Source organism: Coregonus clupeaformis, chromosome 39 (assembly GCF_020615455.1).
Source record: "Coregonus clupeaformis isolate EN_2021a chromosome 39, ASM2061545v1, whole genome shotgun sequence".
Classification (NCBI taxonomy): domain Eukaryota; kingdom Metazoa; phylum Chordata; class Actinopteri; order Salmoniformes; family Salmonidae; genus Coregonus; species Coregonus clupeaformis.
In genome coordinates, this window is record NC_059230.1 from 460,888 (window position 1) to 486,125 (window position 25,238).

Sequence of the window (25,238 nt, forward strand, 5' to 3'; positions counted from 1 at the left end):
TATACTAAATTCATTTTTTAACTGATGTGTTTATAGCTGTTAAAAGGCACCAGTTATGCTATTTTGGACCCCCAGGCTGCTGATGTCATGCAGACTTTCATTTTTGGTTCATACTTTTTCATAACAACAACGACAATAGAATGTTCATGATGTCATTGCGACAACTGTATACAGACATGTCGATAGAAGTAGTATAAACCAGCCTTTAGTCTTGAAATATTTGGTTGTACACTACCGTCCTCACTGTTTAGCACATGGCCTCACATGTGAATCCTTAAGGAGATGGGTGGGGCTAAGGCTTAAGAGGGTGTGAACGATGCTGAATGGGTGTACACAAAGAAGAACTCTCCAGTAGGTGTCCCAAAACATTCAAGGGCCATTTTCTCAAAAGTGGGGTTACAAGTTTATCAACTTTCAAAGCAGAATTACTTTCCCATTGTTCCTGAACTGCAGTGTATGATATACAATTTTGTAGCTCTGAGCCTTTATTTTCAACCATTGTAAAAATACAATTTCAAATTTTGCAACATAAGATTGAATCGAGGCGGTTGGTCACATTGGTGATGTGCTGACCTGAGCAACATCAATTTCCATGTGAGTGGACATTCTGGACAGTAAAAGTAGTGTATCATATGATATCGTATGTTATTGTGTATCACATCGTATATAGTGTATCATATATCGTATGGTATTCCGTATGGTATATCACATATAATATTGTATATCACATTGTATTGTGTCATATTCTATCATATTGTACATTCTTAACCACAGACTAACAATCCCAGATGGTCTCGTACCTCATAGTAGTCACCTCCCTCCAGACAGCCACAGGTTTCTATGGGGACACAGCGTCTGCCTTTGAACACGAAGCCTGGCTTACAGAAACACGCACTGATACAGGAGCCAGTGCAGTTGGTGGAGGGTTCCTTACAGCTGGGGATGCAGGCTGGGCCACACTCTATGTACTCAGCATTGGGAGGGCACGTCACTATTGGGGGGAGAGATGGAGAGGAGAATGGGGTGGGGGTGGGGGGGGAGAATGGGTTGGGGGAGAGAGGGAGAGGAGGATTGGGTGGGGGAAGAGAGGGAGGGAGAAAGGCAAAGAAGAGAGGATAAGGGGGTGGGGTGGAAGGGAGACAAGGGGTTAATATCAGGAATTATTAGGTAACCAATTCATCGATTTGTGCGAATACAGAAATTGGATTCTGAATCTGATCGTGAGAATGAGAACAGGTGATTGTCTGTTAATCTCACCTGGAGGTTTTGGAGTAGTAGGCTTGGGAGTAGTTGGTTTAGGTGTAGTTGGTTTGGGAGTAGTTGGTTTGACTGTAGTTGGGGCTGAGGGATAGAGGGAGACATCATGAGATATAAGAGAGAGAGACATTATAGCCTAGTCTCAGATCAGTTTGTGCTGTCTGGTCAACTCATATGATCACAGCCTGGTAACCTACCCTGACTTCCAACACGTCAGACGTCAAAACACCATTTTGAGTATTTGTGGGTGTTTGTACAGACTGTTTATGTAAGGGGACTTACTTGTAGGGTAGCAGTCCAGCTCTCCACCCTGGACCTTACACTCGTGCATTGGAGGGCAATCAGAGGGACTGCAGGTGACGAAGGGAGCGTTACAGTAACATTTCATCTGACAGTCCTCCACGTACCACTCCTCACCAGGCTGGAGGGAGAGAGGGGGGAGAGGGAGGGAAGGAGGGAGGGAGAGACAATAGTTAATCAGTGATTGGTTGCTGGTTGGTTACATACACGTCACACACACACACTATGTCCATCACTTGACACACACACATAAACACACAAACACGCACACAACACACTCACCTCGTAGTACTGTCCGTTGGTGTGTTTGCAGCCACAAGAGTTCTCTTTGACACACTTCCCGGCGCTGAGGATATAACCAGGGTCACACACACAACCCTCTGAACAGGGAGCATCACACCCCGTGGGGGGTCTGGAGGCACAGGTGGGCTGGCAAGGGGGCGGCACAGGGCACGTACTGACTGTTGGGGGCATGTCAGAGCTGGAGAGAAGGAGGGAAGAGGAGACATTAGGAGATAGGTCTACTTTAAAACATGACTGTCTCTTAATAATGACTGTTGATTATACGGAATAGTACTGTTTGAGTGGATTGTTTGGTCTTTGATGTGCTAATAGCAGCAGGGTATTTGGTGAGTGAATGAATGATTATTATATTAATCACTACAATTCCCATCTTCATCATCAATATCCGTCTCTTCCTTGTTATTATCATGTATAACATGTATCTGTTCCAGGGTTGAGGGTCAATTCCACTGCAATTCCAGTCAATTCAGGAAGTACATCGAAATACCAATTTCAATGATCTTTAATGCTTTTCAGTGAGGAAAATTTGAATTAGAATTTGGTTTACTTTCTGAAATGACTGGAATTGAAATGGAATTGACCCCAACACTGATCATTACTCACGGCAGAAAGTGCTGTTCCTCCAGGTTCCGATGGTGACTCCTCGGTCCTGACACTCGTTGACGTAGGACTCGATGGACTCACACAGAATGGGTTGAGCACCATCCAGCTCGCACAGGTCAAACAGACAGTCCTGGAAGAAACTCTGAAATGGACACCCATAAAGGTACACGTGTCATAGACTTGCACACAAAGCTTGGAGGTTTTGGTTACTTAAGTGACAAATAAAGTTATTTGAATTAAACATTCGTAAACATTCCTAAACTAAATGTGTCTCTACATTTGCAAAATGTCTTTCTTGGGAGTGAGATTTCACACATTAAACAAACTTTTTTTTATCGTAAAGACAAAATATGATATGACACTATACACCATACATTACAGTAATTACTCACATTGGGGTAAGACACTATATACCACACATTACGGTAGTTACTCACATTGGGGTTGACCTTGGGGTGACAGACAGCGAACGTTCCGTTCTTGTCCAGAAGCATGCCGCAGTAGCCAGAGCTCTCATACCTGTCCAGTTCATCATCAGTACAGCCTGGGATGGTGGTGTTGGGCTTCTTGTTACAACTGGAGTGAGAGACAGAGTGAATCAGTTGTGTGTGAGTGCCTGTGTGTGTGGTTGTTATATGTGAGTGCCTGTGTGTGTGTGTGTGTGTGTGTGTGTGTGTGTGTGTGTGTGTGTGTGTGTGTGTGTGTGTGTGTGTGTGTGTGTGTGTGTGTGTGTGTGTGTGTGTGTGTGTGTGTGTGTGTGTGTGTGTGTGTGTGTGTGTGTGTGAATGGTGGCAAGACTAACTTGGGATCTGTGACCCAGCTGTGTCCAAAGTCATTGGGGTTGGTGGTCAGAGAACCGTCTGGTTTCCTGAAGTCATCTTTGGAGTTTCCATTGTAGTCTCCACACAGTCCACACAGCTTGTCTTTATAGCTGAATACAGAGGAGAAAATTGGCCTATGAGTCAAGGATTTTCTCAAGCATTGTAATGACAACTTTATAAAATAAAAATATTACAATGTGAGAAGTTTCTATTTGGTTTCTATGTTTTGTGTTGTGTTATTATAGCTATTTTTAGGGTATATCATGTCGGGGTCACCAAAACTGTAATAGGGAAACCAAGCTGCATAGACCCCATTTTTGGTCTCTCTCTCTCTCTCTCTCTCTCTCTCTCTCTCTCTCTCTCTCTCTCTCTCTCTCTCTCTCTCTCTCTCTCTCTCTCTCTCTCTCTCTCTCTCTCTCTCTCTCTCTCTCTCTCTCTAGCTCAGTGTGTGTGTTCTCTTAAGTGTTTGTATGTTTCTCTTTCTTCAGTGTGTGTGTGAAGCAGTTTTGACTCACTCCTTGATGACTTTGATGTCCATGTAGTGGTTTCCCGTCATATCGTACGGTCACACCAAAGTCCATGGCTACAGTGTAGTGTTTACCAGACTTCAAAACAGACACGCCTGTAGCTGGTGTCAGTGGGATGTTCACATTGGTACCATTCAACTAGGAGGAGAAGAGGACACAGACATGGGTTAGTTCAAATAAAGAAATCAGTCAATTGAAATAAATAAATTAGGCCCTAATCAATGGATTTCACATGACTGGGCAGGGGCGCAGCCATGGGTGGGCCTGGGAGGGCATAGGCCCATCCACTTGGCAGCTAGGTAAACCCACTGGGGAGCCAGACCCAGCCAATGAGTTTGTCCCTACAAAGGGGTTTTACTACAGACAGAAATACTCCTGAGCACACCCCATCCCCCCTCTGACGATCCCGCAGGTGAAGAAGCCAGATGTGGAGGTCCTGGGTTGGCGTGGTTACACATGGTTTGCGTTTGTGAGGCCGGTTGGACGTACCACCAAATTCTCTAAAACGACGTTGGAGGTGGCTTATGGTAGAGAAATGAACATTCAGTTCTCTGGAAACAGCTCTGGTGGGCACTCCAGCAGTCAGCATGACAATTGCAGGCTCCATAAAGACTTGAGACACCTCTGGCATTGTGTTATTTGACAAAACTGCACCTTTTAGAGTGGCCTTATATTGTCCCCAGCACAAGGTACACCTGTGTAATGATCATGCTGTTTAATCCGCTTCTTGAAATACCACACCTGTCATGTGAATGCATTATCTTGACAAAGGATGAAATGCTCACTAACAGGGATGTACACAAATTTGGGCATAACAATTCAAATAAATAAGCTTTTTGTGCGTATGGAACATTTCTGGGATCATATATTTCATCTCATTAAAAATGGGAGCAGCACTTTACATGTTTCCTTTATATTTTTGTTCAATATATTTAATGCTGCTCAGGAATTTCCCTTTGGTGACAATAAAGATTTATTCAATAAAATGACAAACTGTTCCTGACTTTGTATGTTACTTTACATCGGCTCTGCATTTTATCAGGATTTGTTTCCATTGTTACGTTTTTAAACATTTTCAAATGTCATTCTTATCTCTCTCGCTCTCTCTCTCTCTCTCTCTCTCTCTCTCTCTCTCTCTCTCTCTCTCTCTCTCTCTCTCTCTCTCTCTCTCTCTGTCTCTCTACCCCCAACCCCATCCCTCCATCAATCCCTCTAGTTCTCACCTGCACTGTGCCTCCCTTCAGGATGGAGATCTTCATGCTGCGCACATACACATGCACAGCCTTCAGGTAGGAGATGGTTGGTTTGTTGAAGCGGTTTTCATTGTCGGCATGCACCTCGTAGTGAGGCACTGACGTGTGGTTACAGGGCTCTGACATCAGGTAGCTGCAGTTCCCCATGAAGTTGTACTTCTTCTTGTCGAAGGTGGTGTAGTGAGGGTCGCTAGATGCTACACAGGTAGAGGTGGCTGGTGGGAATAGTGATATAAAGTTGTGAATGAGATTAGTAATTGGCTGGTGGAAAGAATACTGACTCAGTGTTCACATAGTTTGGGTTCGTTTTTTCACCAAGTGATGCCTGACATGATGTAAATAGTGTTCTCCAAGCCACACATAATACATGTTTACTGTATATATGGCTGTCTGTTTGCATAGCTAGAAATCAAACTCTAGGAACGATCCACTTTACTGTAAGTTGGATGTTTCCAAGGGTTTCACGATGGTACTCCTTAACAATATAATTGATTCTAAGAACCTTTCATCTTTATACAAGTTATGATAAGTGACCTAATACAAGTTATGATAAGTGAGCTAATTCAAGTTAAGATAACTGAGCTAATACAAGTTATGATAACTGATCTATTACAAGGTATGATAAACGGGCTAATACAAGTTATGATAACTCAGCTAATACAAGCTATGATAACTCAGCTAATACAAGTTATTATAACTCAGCTAACAGTACCTTTAGGATAGCATGCACCGTTGCGGCACTCCTCCGTGGGAGAGCAGGAGTTGTCCACACAGTCCAGGGTGTAGTTTCTGGCACAACGACACAGCTTGGAGCAGCCGTCACCAAAGATGATCTCTCCTGGCTAAAAGGACAGAGACAGGGAGAGAGGAATTATTAACATGTTGTTAGATAATATACATTTTTTTTGTTTATTTGTGCATTCTGTAAATGTATGTGTGTGTTCCTTGCGTCGTTGGTCCTTTTTAAAGGATATTTGTGACTCGTTTCAGGAAACTAGGCCTATGTCGCCCATCACTACTTCACAGGAGAGGCATTTCAAGTTTTTATTTTTATTTTTTAAATCAAAATGCATTCTTTGGCAGAAATGCCTTCTGGAACAGGTGAACTTTCATGTGCCTTAAAAACAAAATTATTTGCTATCTCTTAATACAAATACAATTGTGAAATTACAAGCCTAGTTGGTTTAGCCACGAAAAAGACAGGAACTTTTCCACTACCCATGATTGGCTGCGATAATGGATGGGCTGACTGAAAGATGAGTCTGGATTTGTCTGACATTTAGCACGCTTCTATCCATAACATGAGCTATTTAGTATGTGTAGGTAATCCTTTCTAAAGTGGCTTAGTTGAAAGATATCCCAAAGAACTGCACAAGTGTTGCTAAGGCTCTCCAATTTCTGGAGGACCGAGTTTTAAAAAACAGTGGAATGCCCTGTGGAAGCAGAGTATGATAGCTAAGGAGATGGAGAAATGTCTGGCGTTTGATTGGAAATGCGGAGGGAGTCGAAAAGAGAACACAAAAGGCTGTTGTATAAAACACCTTTCTGGATTACATCTTCAAACTAAGGGCAACCATGGCATCTGTAACAGAGAGGGAAAAGTGTTCATCCATGTATACGGGTAAGAAAATCTAGCTATTTACATTTTCAGATATTATACATTTCTAATTTTGGCAGAAAGTCGTTTTCATTGCAAGTTAAATTTAATGTTAGCTAGCTAACATTAGCCAGCTGGGTGGCTGGCTTGCTCGCTAGCTAAAGTTGCATGTTTGATTTTTGTAGTAATGTTATTCGTATCTCAGAGCCATTTGCATTGCTAGTTATGGCCTAATGTTAGCTCGCTATCTAACATTGAACCTAGCTAGTTGGTTAGCTTTAGCTAACTGTAGATTCACGCAGGGTAGTAATGTTGATAGTTGGGATTATGGTTTGTTGTTTAACTAGCTAGCTAGCTACATGTCTAAACAAAAGACTCCACTATGCAAGTAACCTTTTCACTGTACCGTTTACACCTTCTAACAAGCTAGAAACGAACCAAAACATAGTTTAGAAAGTTGCTTTTAGTTGCCTGGTTTGCTAGATTGACATATACTAAATTCATTTTTTAACTGATGTGTTTATTGCTGTTAAAAGGCACCAGTTATGCTATTTTGGACCCCCAGGCTGCTGATGTCATGCAGACTTTCATTTTTGGTTCATACTTTTTCATAACAACAACGACAATAGAATGTTCATGATGTCATTGCGACAACTGTATACAGACATGTCGATAGAAGTAGTATAAACCAGCCTTTAGTCTTGAAATATTTGGTTGTACACTACCGTCCTCACTGTTTAGCACATGGCCTCACATGTGAATCCTTAAGGAGATGGGTGGGGCTAAGGCTTAAGAGGGTGTGAACGATGCTGAATGGGTGTACACAAAGAAGAACTCTCCAGTAGGTGTCCCAAAACATTCAAGGGCCATTTTCTCAAAAGTGGGGTTACAAGTTTATCAACTTTCAAAGCAGAATTACTTTCCCATTGTTCCTGAACTGCAGTGTATGATATACAATTTTGTAGCTCTGAGCCTTTATTTTCAACCATTGTAAAAATACAATTTCAAATTTTGCAACATAAGATTGAATCGAGGCGGTTGGTCACATTGGTGATGTGCTGACCTGAGCAACATCAATTTCCATGTGAGTGGACATTCTGGACAGTAAAAGTAGTGTATCATATGATATCGTATGTTATTGTGTATCACATCGTATATAGTGTATCATATATCGTATGGTATTCCGTATGGTATATCACATATAATATTGTATATCACATTGTATTGTGTCATATTCTATCATATTGTACATTCTTAACCACAGACTAACAATCCCAGATGGTCTCGTACCTCATAGTAGTCACCTCCCTCCAGACAGCCACAGGTTTCTATGGGGACACAGCGTCTGCCTTTGAACACGAAGCCTGGCTTACAGAAACACGCACTGATACAGGAGCCAGTGCAGTTGGTGGAGGGTTCCTTACAGCTGGGGATGCAGGCTGGGCCACACTCTATGTACTCAGCATTGGGAGGGCACGTCACTATTGGGGGAGAGATGGAGAGGAGAATGGGGTGGGGGGTGGGGGGGGAGAATGGGTTGGGGGAGAGAGGGAGAGGAGGATTGGGTGGGGGGGAAGAGAGGGAGGGAGAAAGGCAAAGAAGAGAGGATAAGGGGGTGGGGTGGAAGGGAGACAAGGGGTTAATATCAGGAATTATTAGGTAACCAATTCATCGATTTGTGCGAATACAGAAATTGGATTCTGAATCTGATCGTGAGAATGAGAACAGGTGATTGTCTGTTAATCTCACCTGGAGGTTTTGGAGTAGTAGGCTTGGGAGTAGTTGGTTTAGGTGTAGTTGGTTTGGGAGTAGTTGGTTTGACTGTAGTTGGGGCTGAGGGATAGAGGGAGACATCATGAGATATAAGAGAGAGAGACATTATAGCCTAGTCTCAGATCAGTTTGTGCTGTCTGGTCAACTCATATGATCACAGCCTGGTAACCTACCCTGACTTCCAACACGTCAGACGTCAAAACACCATTTTGAGTATTTGTGGGTGTTTGTACAGACTGTTTATGTAAGGGGACTTACTTGTAGGGTAGCAGTCCAGCTCTCCACCCTGGACCTTACACTCGTGCATTGGAGGGCAATCAGAGGGACTGCAGGTGACGAAGGGAGCGTTACAGTAACATTTCATCTGACAGTCCTCCACGTACCACTCCTCACCAGGCTGGAGGAGAGAGGGGGGAGAGGGAGGGAGAGGGGAGGGAGAGACAATAGTTAATCAGTGATTGGTTGCTGGTTGGTTACATACACGTCACACACACACACTATGTCCATCACTTGACACACACACATAAACACACAAACACGCACACAACACACTCACCTCGTAGTACTGTCCGTTGGTGTGTTTGCAGCCACAAGAGTTCTCTTTGACACACTTCCCGGCGCTGAGGATATAACCAGGGTCACACACACAACCCTCTGAACAGGGAGCATCACACCCCGTGGGGGGTCTGGAGGCACAGGTGGGCTGGCAAGGGGCGGCACAGGGCACGTACTGACTGTTGGGGGGGCATGTCAGAGCTGGAGAGAAGGAGGGAAGAGGAGACATTAGGAGATAGGTCTACTTTAAAACATGACTGTCTCTTAATAATGACTGTTGATTATACGGAATAGTACTGTTTGAGTGGATTGTTTGGTCTTTGATGTGCTAATAGCAGCAGGGTATTTGGTGAGTGAATGAATGATTATTATATTAATCACTACAATTCCCATCTTCATCATCAATATCCGTCTCTTCCTTGTTATTATCATGTATAACATGTATCTGTTCCAGGGTTGGGGTCAATTCCACTGCAATTCCAGTCAATTCAGGAAGTACATCGAAATACCAATTTCAATGATCTTTAATGCTTTTCAGTGAGGAAAATTTGAATTAGAATTTGGTTTACTTTCTGAAATGACTGGAATTGAAATGGAATTGACCCCAACACTGATCATTACTCACGGCAGAAAGTGCTGTTCCTCCAGGTTCCGATGGTGACTCCTCGGTCCTGACACTCGTTGACGTAGGACTCGAGTGGACTCACACAGAATGGGTTGAGCACCATCCAGCTCGCACAGGTCAAACAGACAGTCCTGGAAGAAACTCTGAAATGGACACCCATAAAGGTACACGTGTCATAGACTTGCACACAAAGCTTGGAGGTTTTGGTTACTTAAGTGACAAATAAAGTTATTTGAATTAAACATTCGTAAACATTCCTAAACTAAATGTGTCTCTACATTTGCAAAATGTCTTTCTTGGGAGTGAGATTTCACACATTAAACAAACTTTTTTTTTATCGTAAAGACAAAATATGATATGACACTATACACCATACATTACAGTAATTACTCACATTGGGGTAAGACACTATATACCACACATTACGGTAGTTACTCACATTGGGGTTGACCTTGGGGTGACAGACAGCGAACGTTCCGTTCTTGTCCAGAAGCATGCCGCAGTAGCCAGAGCTCTCATACCTGTCCAGTTCATCATCAGTACAGCCTGGGATGGTGGTGTTGGGCTTCTTGTTACAACTGGAGTGAGAGACAGAGTGAATCAGTTGTGTGTGAGTGCCTGTGTGTGTGGTTGTTATATGTGAGTGCCTGTGTGTGTGTGTGTGTGTGTGTGTGTGTGTGTGTGTGTGTGTGTGTGTGTGTGTGTGTGAATGGTGGCAAGACTAACTTGGGATCTGTGACCCAGCTGTGTCCAAAGTCATTGGGGTTGGTGGTCAGAGAACCGTCTGGTTTCCTGAAGTCATCTTTGGAGTTTCCATTGTAGTCTCCACACAGTCCACACAGCTTGTCTTTATAGCTGAATACAGAGGAGAAAATTGGCCTATGAGTAAAGGATTTTCTCAAGCATTGTAATGACAACTTTATAAAATTAAAATATTACAATGTGAGAAGTTTCTATTTGGTTTCTATGTTTTGTGTTGTGTTATTATAGCTATTTTTAGGGTATATCATGTCGGGGTCACCAAAACTGTAATAGGGAAACCAAGCTGCATAGACCCCATTTTTGGTCTCTCTCTCTCTCTCTCTCTCTCTCTCTCTCTCTCTCTCTCTCTCTCTCTCTCTCTCTCTCTCTCTCTCTCTCTCTCTCTCTCTCTCTCTCTCTCTCTCTCTCTAGCTCAGTGTGTGTGTTCTCTTAAGTGTTTGTATGTTCTCTTTCTTCAGTGTGTGTGTGAAGCAGTTTTGACTCACTCCTTGATGACTTTGATGTCCATGTAGTGGTTTCCGTCATATCGTACGGTCACACCAAAGTCCATGGCTACAGTGTAGTGTTTACCAGACTTCAAAACAGACACGCCTGTAGCTGGTGTCAGTGGGATGTTCACATTGGTACCATTCAACTAGGAGGAGAAGAGGACACAGACATGGGTTAGTTCAAATAAAGAAATCAGTCAATTGAAATAAATAAATTAGGCCCTAATCAATGGATTTCACATGACTGGGCAGGGGCGCAGCCATGGGTGGGCCTGGGAGGGCATAGGCCCATCCACTTGGCAGCTAGGTAAACCCACTGGGAAGCCAGACCCAGCCAATGAGTTTGTCCCTACAAAGGGGTTTTACTACAGACAGAAATACTCCTGAGCACACCCCATCCCCCCTCTGACGATCCCGCAGGTGAAGAAGCCAGATGTGGAGGTCCTGGGTTGGCGTGGTTACACATGGTTTGCGTTTGTGAGGCCGGTTGGACGTACCACCAAATTCTCTAAAACGACGTTGGAGGTGGCTTATGGTAGAGAAATGAACATTCAGTTCTCTGGAAACAGCTCTGGTGGGCACTCCAGCAGTCAGCATGACAATTGCAGGCTCCATAAAGACTTGAGACACCTCTGGCATTGTGTTATTTGACGAAACTGCACCTTTTAGAGTGGCCTTTTATTGTCCCCAGCACAAGGTACACCTGTGTAATGATCATGCTGTTTAATCCGCTTCTTGAAATACCACACCTGTCATGTGAATGCATTATCTTGACAAAGGATGAAATGCTCACTAACAGGGATGTACACAAATTTGGGCATAACAATTCAAATAAATAAGCTTTTTGTGCGTATGGAACATTTCTGGGATCATATATTTCATCTCATTAAAAATGGGAGCAGCACTTTACATGTTTCCTTTATATTTTTGTTCAATATATTTAATGCTGCTCAGGAATTTCCCTTTGGTGACAATAAAGATTTATTCAATAGAATGACAAACTGTTCCTGACTTTGTATGTTACTTTACATCGGCTCTGCATTTTATCAGGATTTGTTTCCATTGTTACGTTTTTAAACATTTTCAAATGTCATTCTTATCTCTCTCGCTCTCTCTCTCTCTCTCTCTCTCTCTCTCTCTCTCTCTCTCTCTCTCTCTCTCTCTCTCTCTGTCTCTCTATCTCTCCCCCAACCCCATCCCTCCATCAATCCCTCTAGTTCTCACCTGCACTGTGCCTCCCTTCAGGATGGAGATCTTCATGCTGCGCACATACACATGCACAGCCTTCAGGTAGGAGATGGTTGGTTTGTTGAAGCGGTTTTCATTGTCGGCATGCACCTCGTAGTGAGGCACTGACGTGTGGTTACAGGGCTCTGACATCAGGTAGCTGCAGTTCCCCATGAAGTTGTACTTCTTCTTGTCGAAGGTGGTGTAGTGAGGGTCGCTAGATGCTACACAGGTAGAGGTGGCTGGGGGGAATAGTGATATAAAGTTGTGAATGAGATTAGTAATTGGCTGGTGGAAAGAATACTGACTCAGTGATCACATAGTTTGGGTTCGTTTTTTCACCAAGTGATGCCTGACATGATGTAAATAGTGTTCTCCAAGCCACACATAATACATGTTTACTGTATATATGGCTGTCTGTTTGCATAGCTAGAAATCAAACTCTAGGAACGATCCACTTTACTGTAAGTTGGATCTTTCCAAGGGTTTCACGATGGTACTCCTTAACAATATAATTGATTCTAAGAACCTTTCATCTTTATACAAGTTATGATAAGTGACCTAATACAAGTTATGATAAGTGAGCTAATTCAAGTTAAGATAACTGAGCTAATACAAGTTATGATAACTGATCTATTACAAGGTATGATAACCGGGCTAATACAAGTTATGATAACTCAGCTAATACAAGCTATGATAACTCAGCTAATACAAGTTATTATAACTCAGCTAACAGTACCTTTAGGATAGCATGCACCGTTGCGGCACTCCTCCGTGGGAGAGCAGGAGTTGTCCACACAGTCCAGGGTGTAGTTTCCGGCACAACGACACAGCTTGGAGCAGCCGTCACCAAAGATGATCTCTCCTGGCTAAAAGGACAGAGACAGGGAGAGAGGAATTATTAACATGTTGTTAGATAATATACATTTTTTTTGTTTATTTGTGCATTCTGTAAATGTATGTGTGTGTTCCTTGCGTCGTTGGTCCTTTTTAAAGGATATTTGTGACTCGTTTCAGGAAACTAGGCCTATGTCGCCCATCACTACTTCACAGGAGAGGCATTTCAAGTTTTTATTTTTATTTTTTAAATCAAAATGCATTCTTTGGCAGAAATGCCTTCTGGAACAGGTGAACTTTCATGTGCCTTAAAAACAAAATTATTTGCTATCTCTTAATACAAATACAATTGTGAAATTACAAGCCTAGTTGGTTTAGCCACGAAAAAGACAGGAACTTTTCCACTACCCATGATTGGCTGCGATAATGGATGGGCTGGACGAAAGATGAGTCTGGATTTGTCTGACATTTAGCACGCTTCTATCCATAACATGAGCTATTTAGTATGTGTAGGTAATCCTTTCTAAAGTGGCTTAGTTGAAAGATATCCCAAAGAACTGCACAAGTGTTGCTAAGGCTCTCCAATTTCTGGAGGACCGAGTTTTAAAAAACAGTGGAATGCCCTGTGGAAGCAGAGTATGATAGCTAAGGAGATGGAGAAATGTCTGGCGTTTGATTGGAAATGCGGAGGGAGTCGAAAAGAGAACACAAAAGGCTGTTGTATAAAACACCTTTCTGGATTACATCTTCAAACTAAGGGCAACCATGGCATCCGTAACAGAGAGGGAAAAGTGTTCATCCATGTATACGGGTAAGAAAATCTAGCTATTTACATTTTCAGATATTATACATTTCTAATTTTGGCAGAAAGTCGTTTTCATTGCAAGTTAATTTAATGTTAGCTAGCTAACATTAGCCAGCTGGGTGGCTGGCTTGCTCGCTAGCTAAAGTTGCATGTTTGATTTTTGTAGTAATGTTATTCGTATCTCAGAGCCATTTGCATTGCTAGTTATGGCCTAATGTTAGCTCGCTATCTAACATTGAACCTAGCTAGTTGGTTAGCTTTAGCTATCTGTAGATTCACGAGGGTAGTAATGTTGATAGTTGGGATTATGGTTTGTTGTTTAACTAGCTAGCTAGCTACATGTCTAAACAAAAGACTCCACTATGCAAGTAACCTTTTCACTGTACCGTTTACACCTTCTAACAAGCTAGAAACGAACCAAAAACATAGTTTAGAAAGTTGCTTTTAGTTGCCTGGTTTGCTAGATTGACATATACTAAATTCATTTTTTAACTGATGTGTTTATTGCTGTTAAAAGGCACCAGTTATGCTTTTTTGGACCCCCAGGCTGCTGATGTCATGCAGACTTTCATTTTTGGTTCATACTTTTTCATAACAACAACGACAATAGAATGTTCATGATGTCATTGCGATAACTGTATACAGACATGTCGATAGAAGTAGTATAAACCAGCCTTTAGTCTTGAAATATTTGGTTGTACACTACCGTCCTCACTGTTTAGCACATGGCCTCACATGTGAATCCTTAAGAAGATGGGTGGGGCTAAGGCTTAAGAGGGTGTGAACGATGCTGAATGGGTGTACACAAAGAAGAACTCTCCAGTAGGTGTCCCAAAACATTCAAGGGCCATTTTCTCAAAAGTGGGGTTACAAGTTTATCAACTTTCAAAGCAGAATTACTTTCCCATTGTTCCTGAACTGCAGTGTATGATATACAATTTTGTAGCTCTGAGCCTCTATTTTCAACCATTGTAAAAAATACAATTTCAAATTTTGCAACATAAGATTGAATCGAGGCGGTTGGTCACATTGGTGATGTGCTGACCTGAGCAACATCAATTTCCATGTGAGTGGACATTCTGGACAGTAAAAGTAGTGTATCATATGATATCGTATGTTATTGTGTATCACATCGTATATAGTGTATCATATATCGTATGGTATTCCGTATGGTATATCACATATAATATTGTATATCACATTGTATTGTGTCATATTCTATCATATTGTACATTCTTAACCACAGACTAACAATCCCAGATGGTCTCGTACCTCATAGTAGTCACCTCCCTCCAGACAGCCACAGGTTTCTATGGGGACACAGCGTCTGCCTTTGAACACCGAAGCCTGGCTTACAGAAACACGCACTGATACAGGAGCCAGTGCAGTTGGTGGAGGGTTCCTTACAGCTGGGGATGCAGGCTGGGCCACACTCTATGTACTCAGCATTGGGAGGGCACGTCACTATTGGGGGAGAGATGGAGAGGAGAATGGGGTGGGGGGGAGAGGGAGGGAGAAAGGCAAAGAAGAGAGGATAAGGGGGTGCGGTGGAAGGGAGACAAGGGGTTAATATCAGGAATTATTAGGTAACCAATTCATCGATTTGTGCGAATACAGAAATTGGATTCTGAATCTGATCGTGAGAATGAGAACAGGTGATTGTCTGTTAATCTCACCTGGAGGTTTTGGAGTAGTAGGCTTGGGAGTAGTTGGTTTAGGTGTAGTTGGTTTTGGAGTAGTTGGTTTGACTGTAGTTGGGGCTGAGGGATAGAGGGAGACACCATGAGATATAAGAGAGAGAGACATTATAGCCTAGTCTCAGATCAGTTTGTGCTGTCTGGTCAACTCATATGATCACAGCCTGGTAACCTACCCTGACTTCCAACACGTCAGACGTCAAAACACCATTTTGAGTATTTGTGGGTGTTTGTACAGACTGTTTATGTAAGGGGACTTACTTGTAGGGTAGCAGTCCAGCTCTCCACCCTGGACCTTACACTCGTGCATTGGAGGGCAATCAGAGGGACTGCAGGTGACGAAGGGAGCGTTACAGTAACATTTCATCTGACAGTCCTCCACGTACCACTCCTCACCAGGCTGGAGGGAGAGAGGGGGGAGAGGGAGGGAAGGAGGGAGGGGGAGAGATGGAGGGAGAGACAATAGTTAATCAGTGATTGGTTGCTGGTTGGTTACATACACGTCACACACACACACACACACTATGTCCATCACTTGACACACACACATAAACACACAAACACGCACACAACACACTCACCTCGTAGTACTGTCCGTTGGTGTGTTTGCAGCCACAAGAGTTCTCTTTGACACACTTCCCGGCGCTGAGGATATAACCAGGGTCACACACACAACCCTCTGAACAGGGAGCATCACACCCCGTGGGGGGTCTGGAGGCACAGGTGGGCTGGCAAGGGGCGGCACAGGGCACGTACTGACTGTTGGGGGGGCATGTCAGAGCTGGAGAGAAGGAGGGAAGAGGAGACATTAGGAGATAGGTCTACTTTAAAACATGACTGTCTCTTAATAATGACTGTTGATTATACGGAATAGTACTGTTTGAGTGGATTGTTTGGTCTTTGATGTGCTAATAGCAGCAGGGTATTTGGTGAGTGAATGAATGATTATTATATTAATCACTACAATTCCCATCTTCATCATCAATATCCGTCTCTTCCTTGTTATTATCATGTATAACATGTATCTGTTCCAGGGTTGGGGTCAATTCCACTGCAATTCCAGTCAATTCAGGAAGTACATCGAAATACCAATTTCAATGATCTTTAATGCTTTTCAGTGAGGAAAATTTGAATTAGAATTTGGTTTACTTTCTGAAATGACTGGAATTGAAATGGAATTGACCCCAACACTGATCATTACTCACGGCAGAAAGTGCTGTTCCTCCAGGTTCCGATGGTGACTCCTCGGTCCTGACACTCGTTGACGTGAGGACTCGATGGACTCACACAGAATGGGTTGAGCACCATCCAGCTCGCACAGGTCAAACAGACAGTCCTGGAAGAAACTCTGAAATGGACACCCATAAAGGTACACGTGTCATAGACTTGCACACAAAGCTTGGAGGTTTTGGTTACTTAAGTGACAAATAAAGTTATTTGAATTAAACATTCGTAAACATTCCTAAACTAAATGTGTCTCTACATTTGCAAAATGTCTTTCTTGGGAGTGAGATTTCACACATTAAACAAACTTTTTTTTTATCGTAAAGACAAAATATGATATGACACTATACACCATACATTACAGTAATTACTCACATTGGGGTAAGACACTATATACCACACATTACGGTAGTTACTCACATTGGGGTTGACCTTGGGGTGACAGACAGCGAACGGTCCGTTCTTGTCCAGAAGCATGCCGCAGTAGCCAGAGCTCTCATACCTGTCCAGTTCATCATCAGTACAGCCTGGGATGGTGGTGTTGGGCTTCTTGTTACAACTGGAGTGAGAGACAGAGTGAATCAGTTGTGTGTGAGTGCCTGTGTGTGTGGTTGTTATATGTGGTCCCTGTGTGTGTGTGTGTGTGTGTGTGTGTGTGTGTGTGTGTGTGTGTGTGTGTGTGTGTGTGTGTGTGTGTGTGTGTGTGTGTGTGTGTGTGTGTGTGTGTGTGTGTGTGTGTGTGTGTGTGTGTGTGTGTGTGTGTGTGTGTGTGTGTGTGTGTGAATGGTGGCAAGACTAACTTGGGATCTGTGACCCAGCTGTGTCCAAAGTCATTGGGGTTGGTGGTCAGAGAACCGTCTGGTTTCCTGAAGTCATCTTTGGAGTTTCCATTGTAGTCTCCACACAGTCCACACAGCTTGTCTTTATAGCTGAATACAGAGGAGAAAATTGGCCTATGAGTCAAGGATTTTCTCAAGCATTGTAATGACAACTTTATAAAATAAAAATATTACAATGTGAGAAGTTTCTATTTGGTTTCTATGTTTTGTGTTGTGTTATTATAGCTATTTTTAGGGTATATCATGTCGGGGTCACCAAAACTGTAATAGGGAAACCAAGCTGCATAGAACCCATTTTGGTCTCTCTCTCTCTCTCTCTCTCTCTCTCTCTCTCTCTCTCCCTCTCTCTCTCTCTCTCTCTCTCTCTCTCTCTCTCTCTCTCTCTCTCTCTCTAGCTCATGTGTGTGTGTGTTCTCTTAAGTGTTTGTATGTTCTCTTTCTTCAGTTTGTGTGTGAAGCAGTTTTGACTCACTCCTTGATGACTTTGATGTCCATGTAGTGGTTTCCGTCATATCGTACGGTCACACCAAAGTCCATGGCTACAGTGTAGTGTTTACCAGACTTCAAAACAGACACGCCTGTAGCTGGTGTCAGTGGGATGTTCACATTGGTACCATTCAACTAGGAGGAGAAGAGGACACAGACATGGGTTAGTGAGGGGCATGCTTTTTTAGCTTTCCTCTTTTTAAGCTGTCCAGTGTCTGTGTTTTGCATGAATTTTATGTATAATGAACAAAGAAATTAACGCAACATGCAACAATTTCAAAGATTTTACTGAGTTTTAGTTCAAATAAAGAAATCAGTCAATTGAAATAAATAAATTAGGCCCTCATCAATGGATTTCACATGACTGGGCAGGGGCGCAGCCATGGGTGGGCCTGGGAGAGCATAGGCCCATCCACTTGGCAGCTAGGTAAACCCACTGGGGAGCCAGACCCAGCCAATGAGTTTGTCCCTACAAAGGGGTTTTACTACAGACAGAAATACTCCTGAGCACACCCCATCCCCCCTCTGACGATCCCGCAGGTGAAGAAGCCAGATGTGGAGGTCCTGGGTTGGCGTGGTTACACATTGTTTGCGTTTGTGAGGCCGGTTGGACGTACCACCAAATTCTCTAAAACGACGTTGGAGGTGGCTTATGGTAGAGAAATGAACATTCAGTTCTCTGGAAACAGCTCTGGTGGGCACCCCAGCAGTCAGCATGACAATTGCACGCTCCATAAAGACTTGAGACACCTCTGGCATTGTGTTATTTGACTAAACTGCACCTTTTAGAGTGGCCTGTTATTGTCCCCAGCACAAGGTACACCTGTGTAATGATCATGCTGTTTAATCCGCTTCTTGAAATACCACACCTGTCATGTGAATGCATTATCTTGACAAAGGATGAAATGCTCACTAACAGGGATGTACACACATTTGGGCATAACAATTCAAATAAATAAGCTTTTGTGCGTATGGAACATTTCTGGGATCATATATTTCATCTCATTAAAAATGGGAGCAGCACTTTACATGTTTCCTTTATATTTTTGTCCAATATATTTAATGCTGCTCAGGAATTTCCCTTTGGTGACAATAAAGATTTATTCAATAGAATGACAAACTGTTCCTGACTTTGTATGTTACTTTACATCGGCTCTGCATTTTATCAGTATTTGTTTCCATTGTTACGTTTTTAAACATTTTCAAATGTCATTCTTATCTCTCTCGCTCTCTCTCTCTCTCTCTCTCTCTCTCTCTCTCTCTCTCTCTCTCTCGCTCTCTCTCTCTCTCTCTCTCTCTGTCTCTCTACCCCCAACCCCATCCCTCCATCAATCCCTCTAGTTCTCACCTGCACTGTGCCTCCCTTCAGGATGGAGATCTTCATGCTGCGCACATACACATGCACAGCCTTCAGGTAGGAGATGGTTGGTTTGTTGAAGCGGTTTTCATTGTCGGCATGCACCTCGTAGTGAGGCACTGACGTGTGGTTACAGGGCTCTGACATCAGGTAGCTGCAGTTCCCCATGAAGTTGTACTTCTTCTTGTCGAAGGTGGTGTAGTGAGGGTCGCTAGATGCTACACAGGTAGAGGTGGCTGGGGGGAATAGTGATATAAAGTTGTGAATGAGATTAGTAATTGGCTGGTGGAAAGAATACTGACTCAGTGTTCACATAGTTTGGGTTCGTTTTTTCACCAAGTGATGCCTGACATGATGTAAATCGTGTTCTCCAAGCCACACATAATACATGTTTACTGTATACATGGCTGTCTGTTTGGCTAGGAATCAAACTCTAGGAACGATCCACTTTACTGTAAGTTGGATCTTTCCAAGGGTTTCACGATGGTACTCCTTAACAATATAATTGATTCTAAAAACCTTTCATCTTTATACAAGTTATGATAAGTGACCTAATACAAGTTATGATAAGTGAGCTAATTCAAGTTAAGATAACTGAGCTAATACAAGTTATGATAACTGATCTATTACAAGGTATGATAACCGGGCTAATAAAAGTTATGATAACTCAGCTAATACAAGTTATGATAACTGAGCTAATACAAGTTATTATAACTCAGCTAACAGTACCTTTAGGATAGCATGCACCGTTGCGGCACTCCTCCGTGGGAGAGCAGGAGTTGTCCACACAGTCCAGGGTGTAGTTTCCGGCACAACGACACAGCTTGGAGCAGCCGTCACCAAAGATGATCTCTCCTGGCTAAAAGGACAGAGACAGGGAGAGAGGAATTATTAACATGTTGTTAGATAATATACATTTTTTTTGTTTATTTGTGCATTCAGTAAATGTATGTGTGTGTTCCTTGCGTCGTTGGTCGTTTTTAAAGGATATTTGTGACTCGTTTCAGGAAACTAGGCCTATGTCGCCCATCACTACTTCACAGGAGAGGCATTTCAATTTTTTATTTTTATTTTTTAAATCAAAATGCATTCTTTGGCAGAAATGCCTTCTGGAACAGGTGAACTTTCATGTGCCTTAAAAACAAACGTATATGCTATCTCTTAATACAAATACAATTGTGAAATTACAAGCCTAGTTGGTTTAGCCACGAAAAAGACAGGAACTTTTCCACTACCCATGATTGGCTGTGATAATGGATGGGCTGGACGAAAGATGAGTCTGGATTTGTCTGACTTTTAGCACGCCTCTATCTAAAACATGAGCTATTTAGTATGTGTAGGTAATCCTTTCTAAAGTGGCTTAGTTGAAAGATATCCCGAAGAACTGCACAAGTGTTGCTAAGGCTCTCCAATTTCTGGAGGACCGAGTTTAAAAACAGTGGAATGCCCTGTGGAAGCAGAGTATGATAGCTAAGGAGATGGAGAAAATTCTGGCGTTTGATTGCAAATGCGGAGGGAGTCGAAAAGAGAACACAAAAGGCTGTGGTATAAAAGACCTTTCTGGATTACATCTTCAAACTAAGGGCAACCATGGCATCCGTGACAGAGAGGGAAAAGTATTCATCCATGTATACGGGTAAGAAAGTATAGCTATTTACATTTTCAGATATTATACATTTCTAATTTTGGCAGAAAGTAGTTTTCATTGCAAGTTAAAGCTAATGTTAGCTAGCTAACATTAGCTGGCTGGCTGGCTGTTTTGCTCGCTGGCTAACGTTGCATGTTTGATTTGTGTAGTAATGTTATTCGTATCTCAGAGCCATTTGCATTGCTAGTTATGGCCTAATGTTAGCTCGCTATCTAACATTGAACCTAGCTAGTTGGTTAGCTTTAGCTAACTGTAGATTCACGCAGGGTAGTAATGTTGATAGTTGGGATTATGGTTTGTTGTTTAACTAGCTAGCTAGCTACATGTCTAAACAAAAGACTCCACTATGCAAGTAACCTTTTCACTGTACCGTTTACACCTTCTAACAAGCTAGAAACGAACCAAAAACATAGTTTAGAAAGTTGCTTTTAGTTGCCTGGTTTGCTAGATTGACATATACTAAATTCATTTTTTAACTGATGTGTTTATTGCTGTTAAAAGGCACCAGTTATGCTTTTTTGGACCCCCAGGCTGCTGATGTCATGCAGACTTTCATTTTTGGTTCATACTTTTTCATAACAACAACGACAATAGAATGTTCATGATGTCATTGCGACAACTGTATACAGACATGTCGATAGAAGTAGTATAAACCAGCCTTTAGTCTTGAAATATTTGGTTGTACACTACCGTCCTCACTGTTTAGCACATGGCCTCACATGTGAATCCTTAAGGAGATGGGTGGGGCTAAGGCTTAAGAGGGTGTGAACGATGCTGAATGGGTGTACACAAAGAAGAACTCTCCAGTAGGTGTCCCAAAACATTCAAGGGCCATTTTCTCAAAAGTGGGGTTACAAGTTTATCAACTTTCAAAGCAGAATTACTTTCCCATTGTTCCTGAACTGCAGTGTATGATATACAATTTTGTAGCTCTGAGCCTTTATTTTCAACCATTGTAAAAAATACAATTTCAAATTTTGCAACATAAGATTGAATCGAGGCGGTTGGTCACATTGGTGATGTGCTGACCTGAGCAACATCAATTTCCATGTGAGTGGACATTCTGGACAGTAAAAGTAGTGTATCATATGATATCGTATGTTATTGTGTATCACATCGTATATAGTGTATCATATATCGTATGGTATTCCGTATGGTATATCACATATAATATGGTATATCACATTGTATTGTGTCATATTCTATCATATTGTACATTCTTAACCACAGACTAACAATCCCAGATGGTCTCGTACCTCATAGTAGTCACCTCCCTCCAGACAGCCACAGGTTTCTATGGGGACACAGCGTCTGCCTTTGAACACGAAGCCTGGCTTACAGAAACACGCACTGATACAGGAGCCAGTGCAGTTGGTGGAGGGTTCCTTACAGCTGGGGATGCAGGCTGGGCCACACTCTATGTACTCAGCATTGGGAGGGCACGTCACTATTGGGGGAGAGATGGAGAGGAGAATGGGGTGGGGGGGTGGGGGGGGGGGGGGGGGGGGGGAGAATGGGTTGGGGGGAGAGAGGGAGAGGAGGATTGGGTGGGGGGAAGAGAGGGAGGGAGAAAGGCAAAGAAGAGAGGATAAGGGGGTGGGGTGGAAGGGAGACAAGGGGTTAATATCAGGAATTATTAGGTAACCAATTCATCGATTTGTGCGAATACAGAAATTGGATTCTGAATCTGATCGTGAGAATGAGAACAGGTGATTGTCTGTTAATCTCACCTGGAGGTTTTGGAGTAGTAGGCTTGGGAGTAGTTGGTTTAGGTGCAGTTGGTTTGGGAGTAGTTGGTTTGACTGTAGTTGGGGCTGAGGGATAGAGGGAGACATCATGAGATATAAGAGAGAGAGACATTATAGCCTAGTCTCAGATCAGTTTGTGCTGTCTGGTCAACTCATATGATCACAGCCTGGTAACCTACCCTGACTTCCAACACGTCAGACGTCAAAACACCATTTTGAGTATTTGTGGGTGTTTGTACAGACTGTTTATGTAAGGGGACTTACTTGTAGGGTAGCAGTCCAGCTCTCCACCCTGGACCTTACACTCGTGCATTGGAGGGCAATCAGAGGGACTGCAGGTGACGAAGGGAGCGTTACAGTAACATTTCATCTGACAGTCCTCCACGTACCACTCCTCACCAGGCTGGAGGGAGAGAGGGGGGAGAGGGAGGGAAGGAGGGAGGGAGGGGGAGAGATGGAGGGAGAGACAATAGTTAATCAGTGATTGGTTGCTGGTTGGTTACATACACGTCACACACACACACACACACTATGTCCATCACTTGACACACACACATAAACACACAAACACAACACACTCACCTCGTAGTACTGTCCGTTGGTGTGTTTGCAGCCACAGGAGTTCTCTTTGACACACTTCCCGGCGCTGAGGATATAACCAGGGTCACACACACAACCCTCTGAACAGGGAGCATCACACCCCGTGGGGGGTCTGGAGGCACAGGTGGGCTGACAAGGGGCGGCACAGGGCACGTACTGACTGTTGGGGGGGCATGTCAGAGCTGGAGAGAAGGAGGGAAGAGGAGACATTAGGAGATAGGTCTACTTTAAAACATGACTGTCGCTTAGTAATGAATTTGTTGATTATACGGAATAGTACTGTTTGAGTGGATTGTTTGGTCTTTGACGTGCTAATAGCAGCAGGGTCTTTGGTGAGTGAATGAATGATTATTATATTAATCACTACAATTTCCATCTTCATCATCAATATCCGTCTCTTCCTTGTTATTATCATGTATAACATGTATCTGTTCCAGGGTTGGGGTCAATTCCACTGCAATTCCAGTCAATTCAGGAAGTACATCGAAATACCAATTTCAATTATCTTTAATGCTTTTCAGTGAGAAATATTTGGAATGAGAATTTGGTATACTTTCTGAAATGACTGGAATTTAAATGGAATTGACCCCAACACAGATCAATACTCACGGCAGAAAGTGCTGTTCCTCCAGGTTCCGATGGTGACTCCTCGGTCCTGACACTCGTTGACGTAGGACTCGATGGACTCACACAGAATGGGTTGAGCACCATCCAGCTCGCACAGGTCAAACAGACAGTCCTGGAAGAAACTCTGAAATAGACACACATAAAGGTACACGTGTCATCGATTTGCTCACAAAGCTTGGAGGTTTTGGTAACTTACGTGCAAAAATAAAGTTCATTGAATTAAATTGTATAAAACGTATTTAAACATTCCTAAACTAAATGTGTCTATACATTTGCAAAATGTCTTTCTTGGGAGTGAGATTTCACACATTAAACTAACTTTTTTTTATCGTAAAGACAAAATATGATATGACCCTATACACCATACATTACAGTAATTACTCACATTGGGGTAAGACACTATAAACCACACATTACGGTAGTTACTCACATTGGGGTTGACCTTGGGGTGACAGACAGCGAACGGTCCGTTCTTGTCCAGTAGCATGCCGCAGTAGCCAGAGCTCTCATACCTGTCCAGTTCATCATCAGTACAGCCTGGGATGGTGGTGTTGGGCTTCTTGTTACAACTGGAGTGAGAGACAGAGTGAATCAGTTGTGTGTGAGTGCCTGTGTGTGTGTGGTTGTTATATGTGAGTGCCTGTGTGTGTGTGTGTGTGTGTGTGTGTGTGTGTGTGTGTGTGTGTGTGTGTGTGTGTGTGTGTGTGTGTGTGTGTGTGTGTGTGTGTGTGTGTGTGTGTGTGTGTGTGTATAACTGGTGGCAAGACTAACTTGGGATCTGTGACCCAGCTGTGTCCAAAGTCATTGGGGTTGGTGGTCAGAGAACCGTCTGGTTTCCTGAAATCATCTTTGGAGTTTCCGTTGTAGTCTCCACACAGTCCACACAGCTTGTCTTTATAGCTGAATACAGAGGAGAAAATAGACCTATGAGTCAAGGATTTTCTCAAGCATTGTAATGACAACTTTATAATAAAAAATATATATTACAATGTGAGAAATTTCTATTTGGTTTCTATGTTTTGTGTTGTGTTATTATAGCTATTTTTAGGGTATATCATGTCGGGGTCACCAAAACTGTAATAGGGAAACCAAGCTGCATAGAACCCATTTTTGGTCTCTCTCTCTCTCTCTCTCTCTCTCTCTCTCTCTCTCTCTCTCTCTCTCTCTCTCTCTCTCTCTCTCTCTCTCTCTCTCTCTCTCTCTCTCTCTCTCTCTCTCTCTCTCTCTCTCTCTCTCTAGCTCAGTGTGTGTGTGTGTTCTCTTAAGTGTTTGTATGTTC

The 25,238-nt window shown here is 42.9% G+C and overlaps 1 protein-coding gene across 1 annotated transcript in view; it reads right to left on the reverse strand.

Moving 5' to 3' along the window:
• LOC121554189 (IgGFc-binding protein-like) overlaps positions 1-25,238 on the reverse strand; it is a 145,931-nt gene that overhangs the window by 79,373 nt on the left and 41,320 nt on the right. Inside the window, 32 exon segments of the mRNA XM_045211778.1 lie at positions 5,035-5,279; positions 5,777-5,906; positions 7,952-8,142; positions 8,411-8,494; positions 8,693-8,831; positions 8,991-9,190; positions 9,615-9,687; positions 9,689-9,757; positions 10,054-10,192; positions 10,341-10,469; positions 10,862-11,010; positions 12,089-12,333; positions 12,831-12,960; positions 15,006-15,074; positions 15,076-15,197; positions 15,410-15,493; positions 15,692-15,830; positions 16,012-16,211; positions 16,636-16,696; positions 16,698-16,778; positions 17,075-17,213; positions 17,455-17,583; positions 17,966-18,114; positions 19,328-19,572; positions 20,066-20,195; positions 22,241-22,431; positions 22,715-22,798; positions 22,997-23,135; positions 23,315-23,514; positions 23,942-24,083; positions 24,390-24,528; positions 24,731-24,859. Coding sequence (XP_045067713.1) covers positions 5,035-5,279; positions 5,777-5,906; positions 7,952-8,142; positions 8,411-8,494; positions 8,693-8,831; positions 8,991-9,190; positions 9,615-9,687; positions 9,689-9,757; positions 10,054-10,192; positions 10,341-10,469; positions 10,862-11,010; positions 12,089-12,333; positions 12,831-12,960; positions 15,006-15,074; positions 15,076-15,197; positions 15,410-15,493; positions 15,692-15,830; positions 16,012-16,211; positions 16,636-16,696; positions 16,698-16,778; positions 17,075-17,213; positions 17,455-17,583; positions 17,966-18,114; positions 19,328-19,572; positions 20,066-20,195; positions 22,241-22,431; positions 22,715-22,798; positions 22,997-23,135; positions 23,315-23,514; positions 23,942-24,083; positions 24,390-24,528; positions 24,731-24,859 — 4,495 coding nt within the window.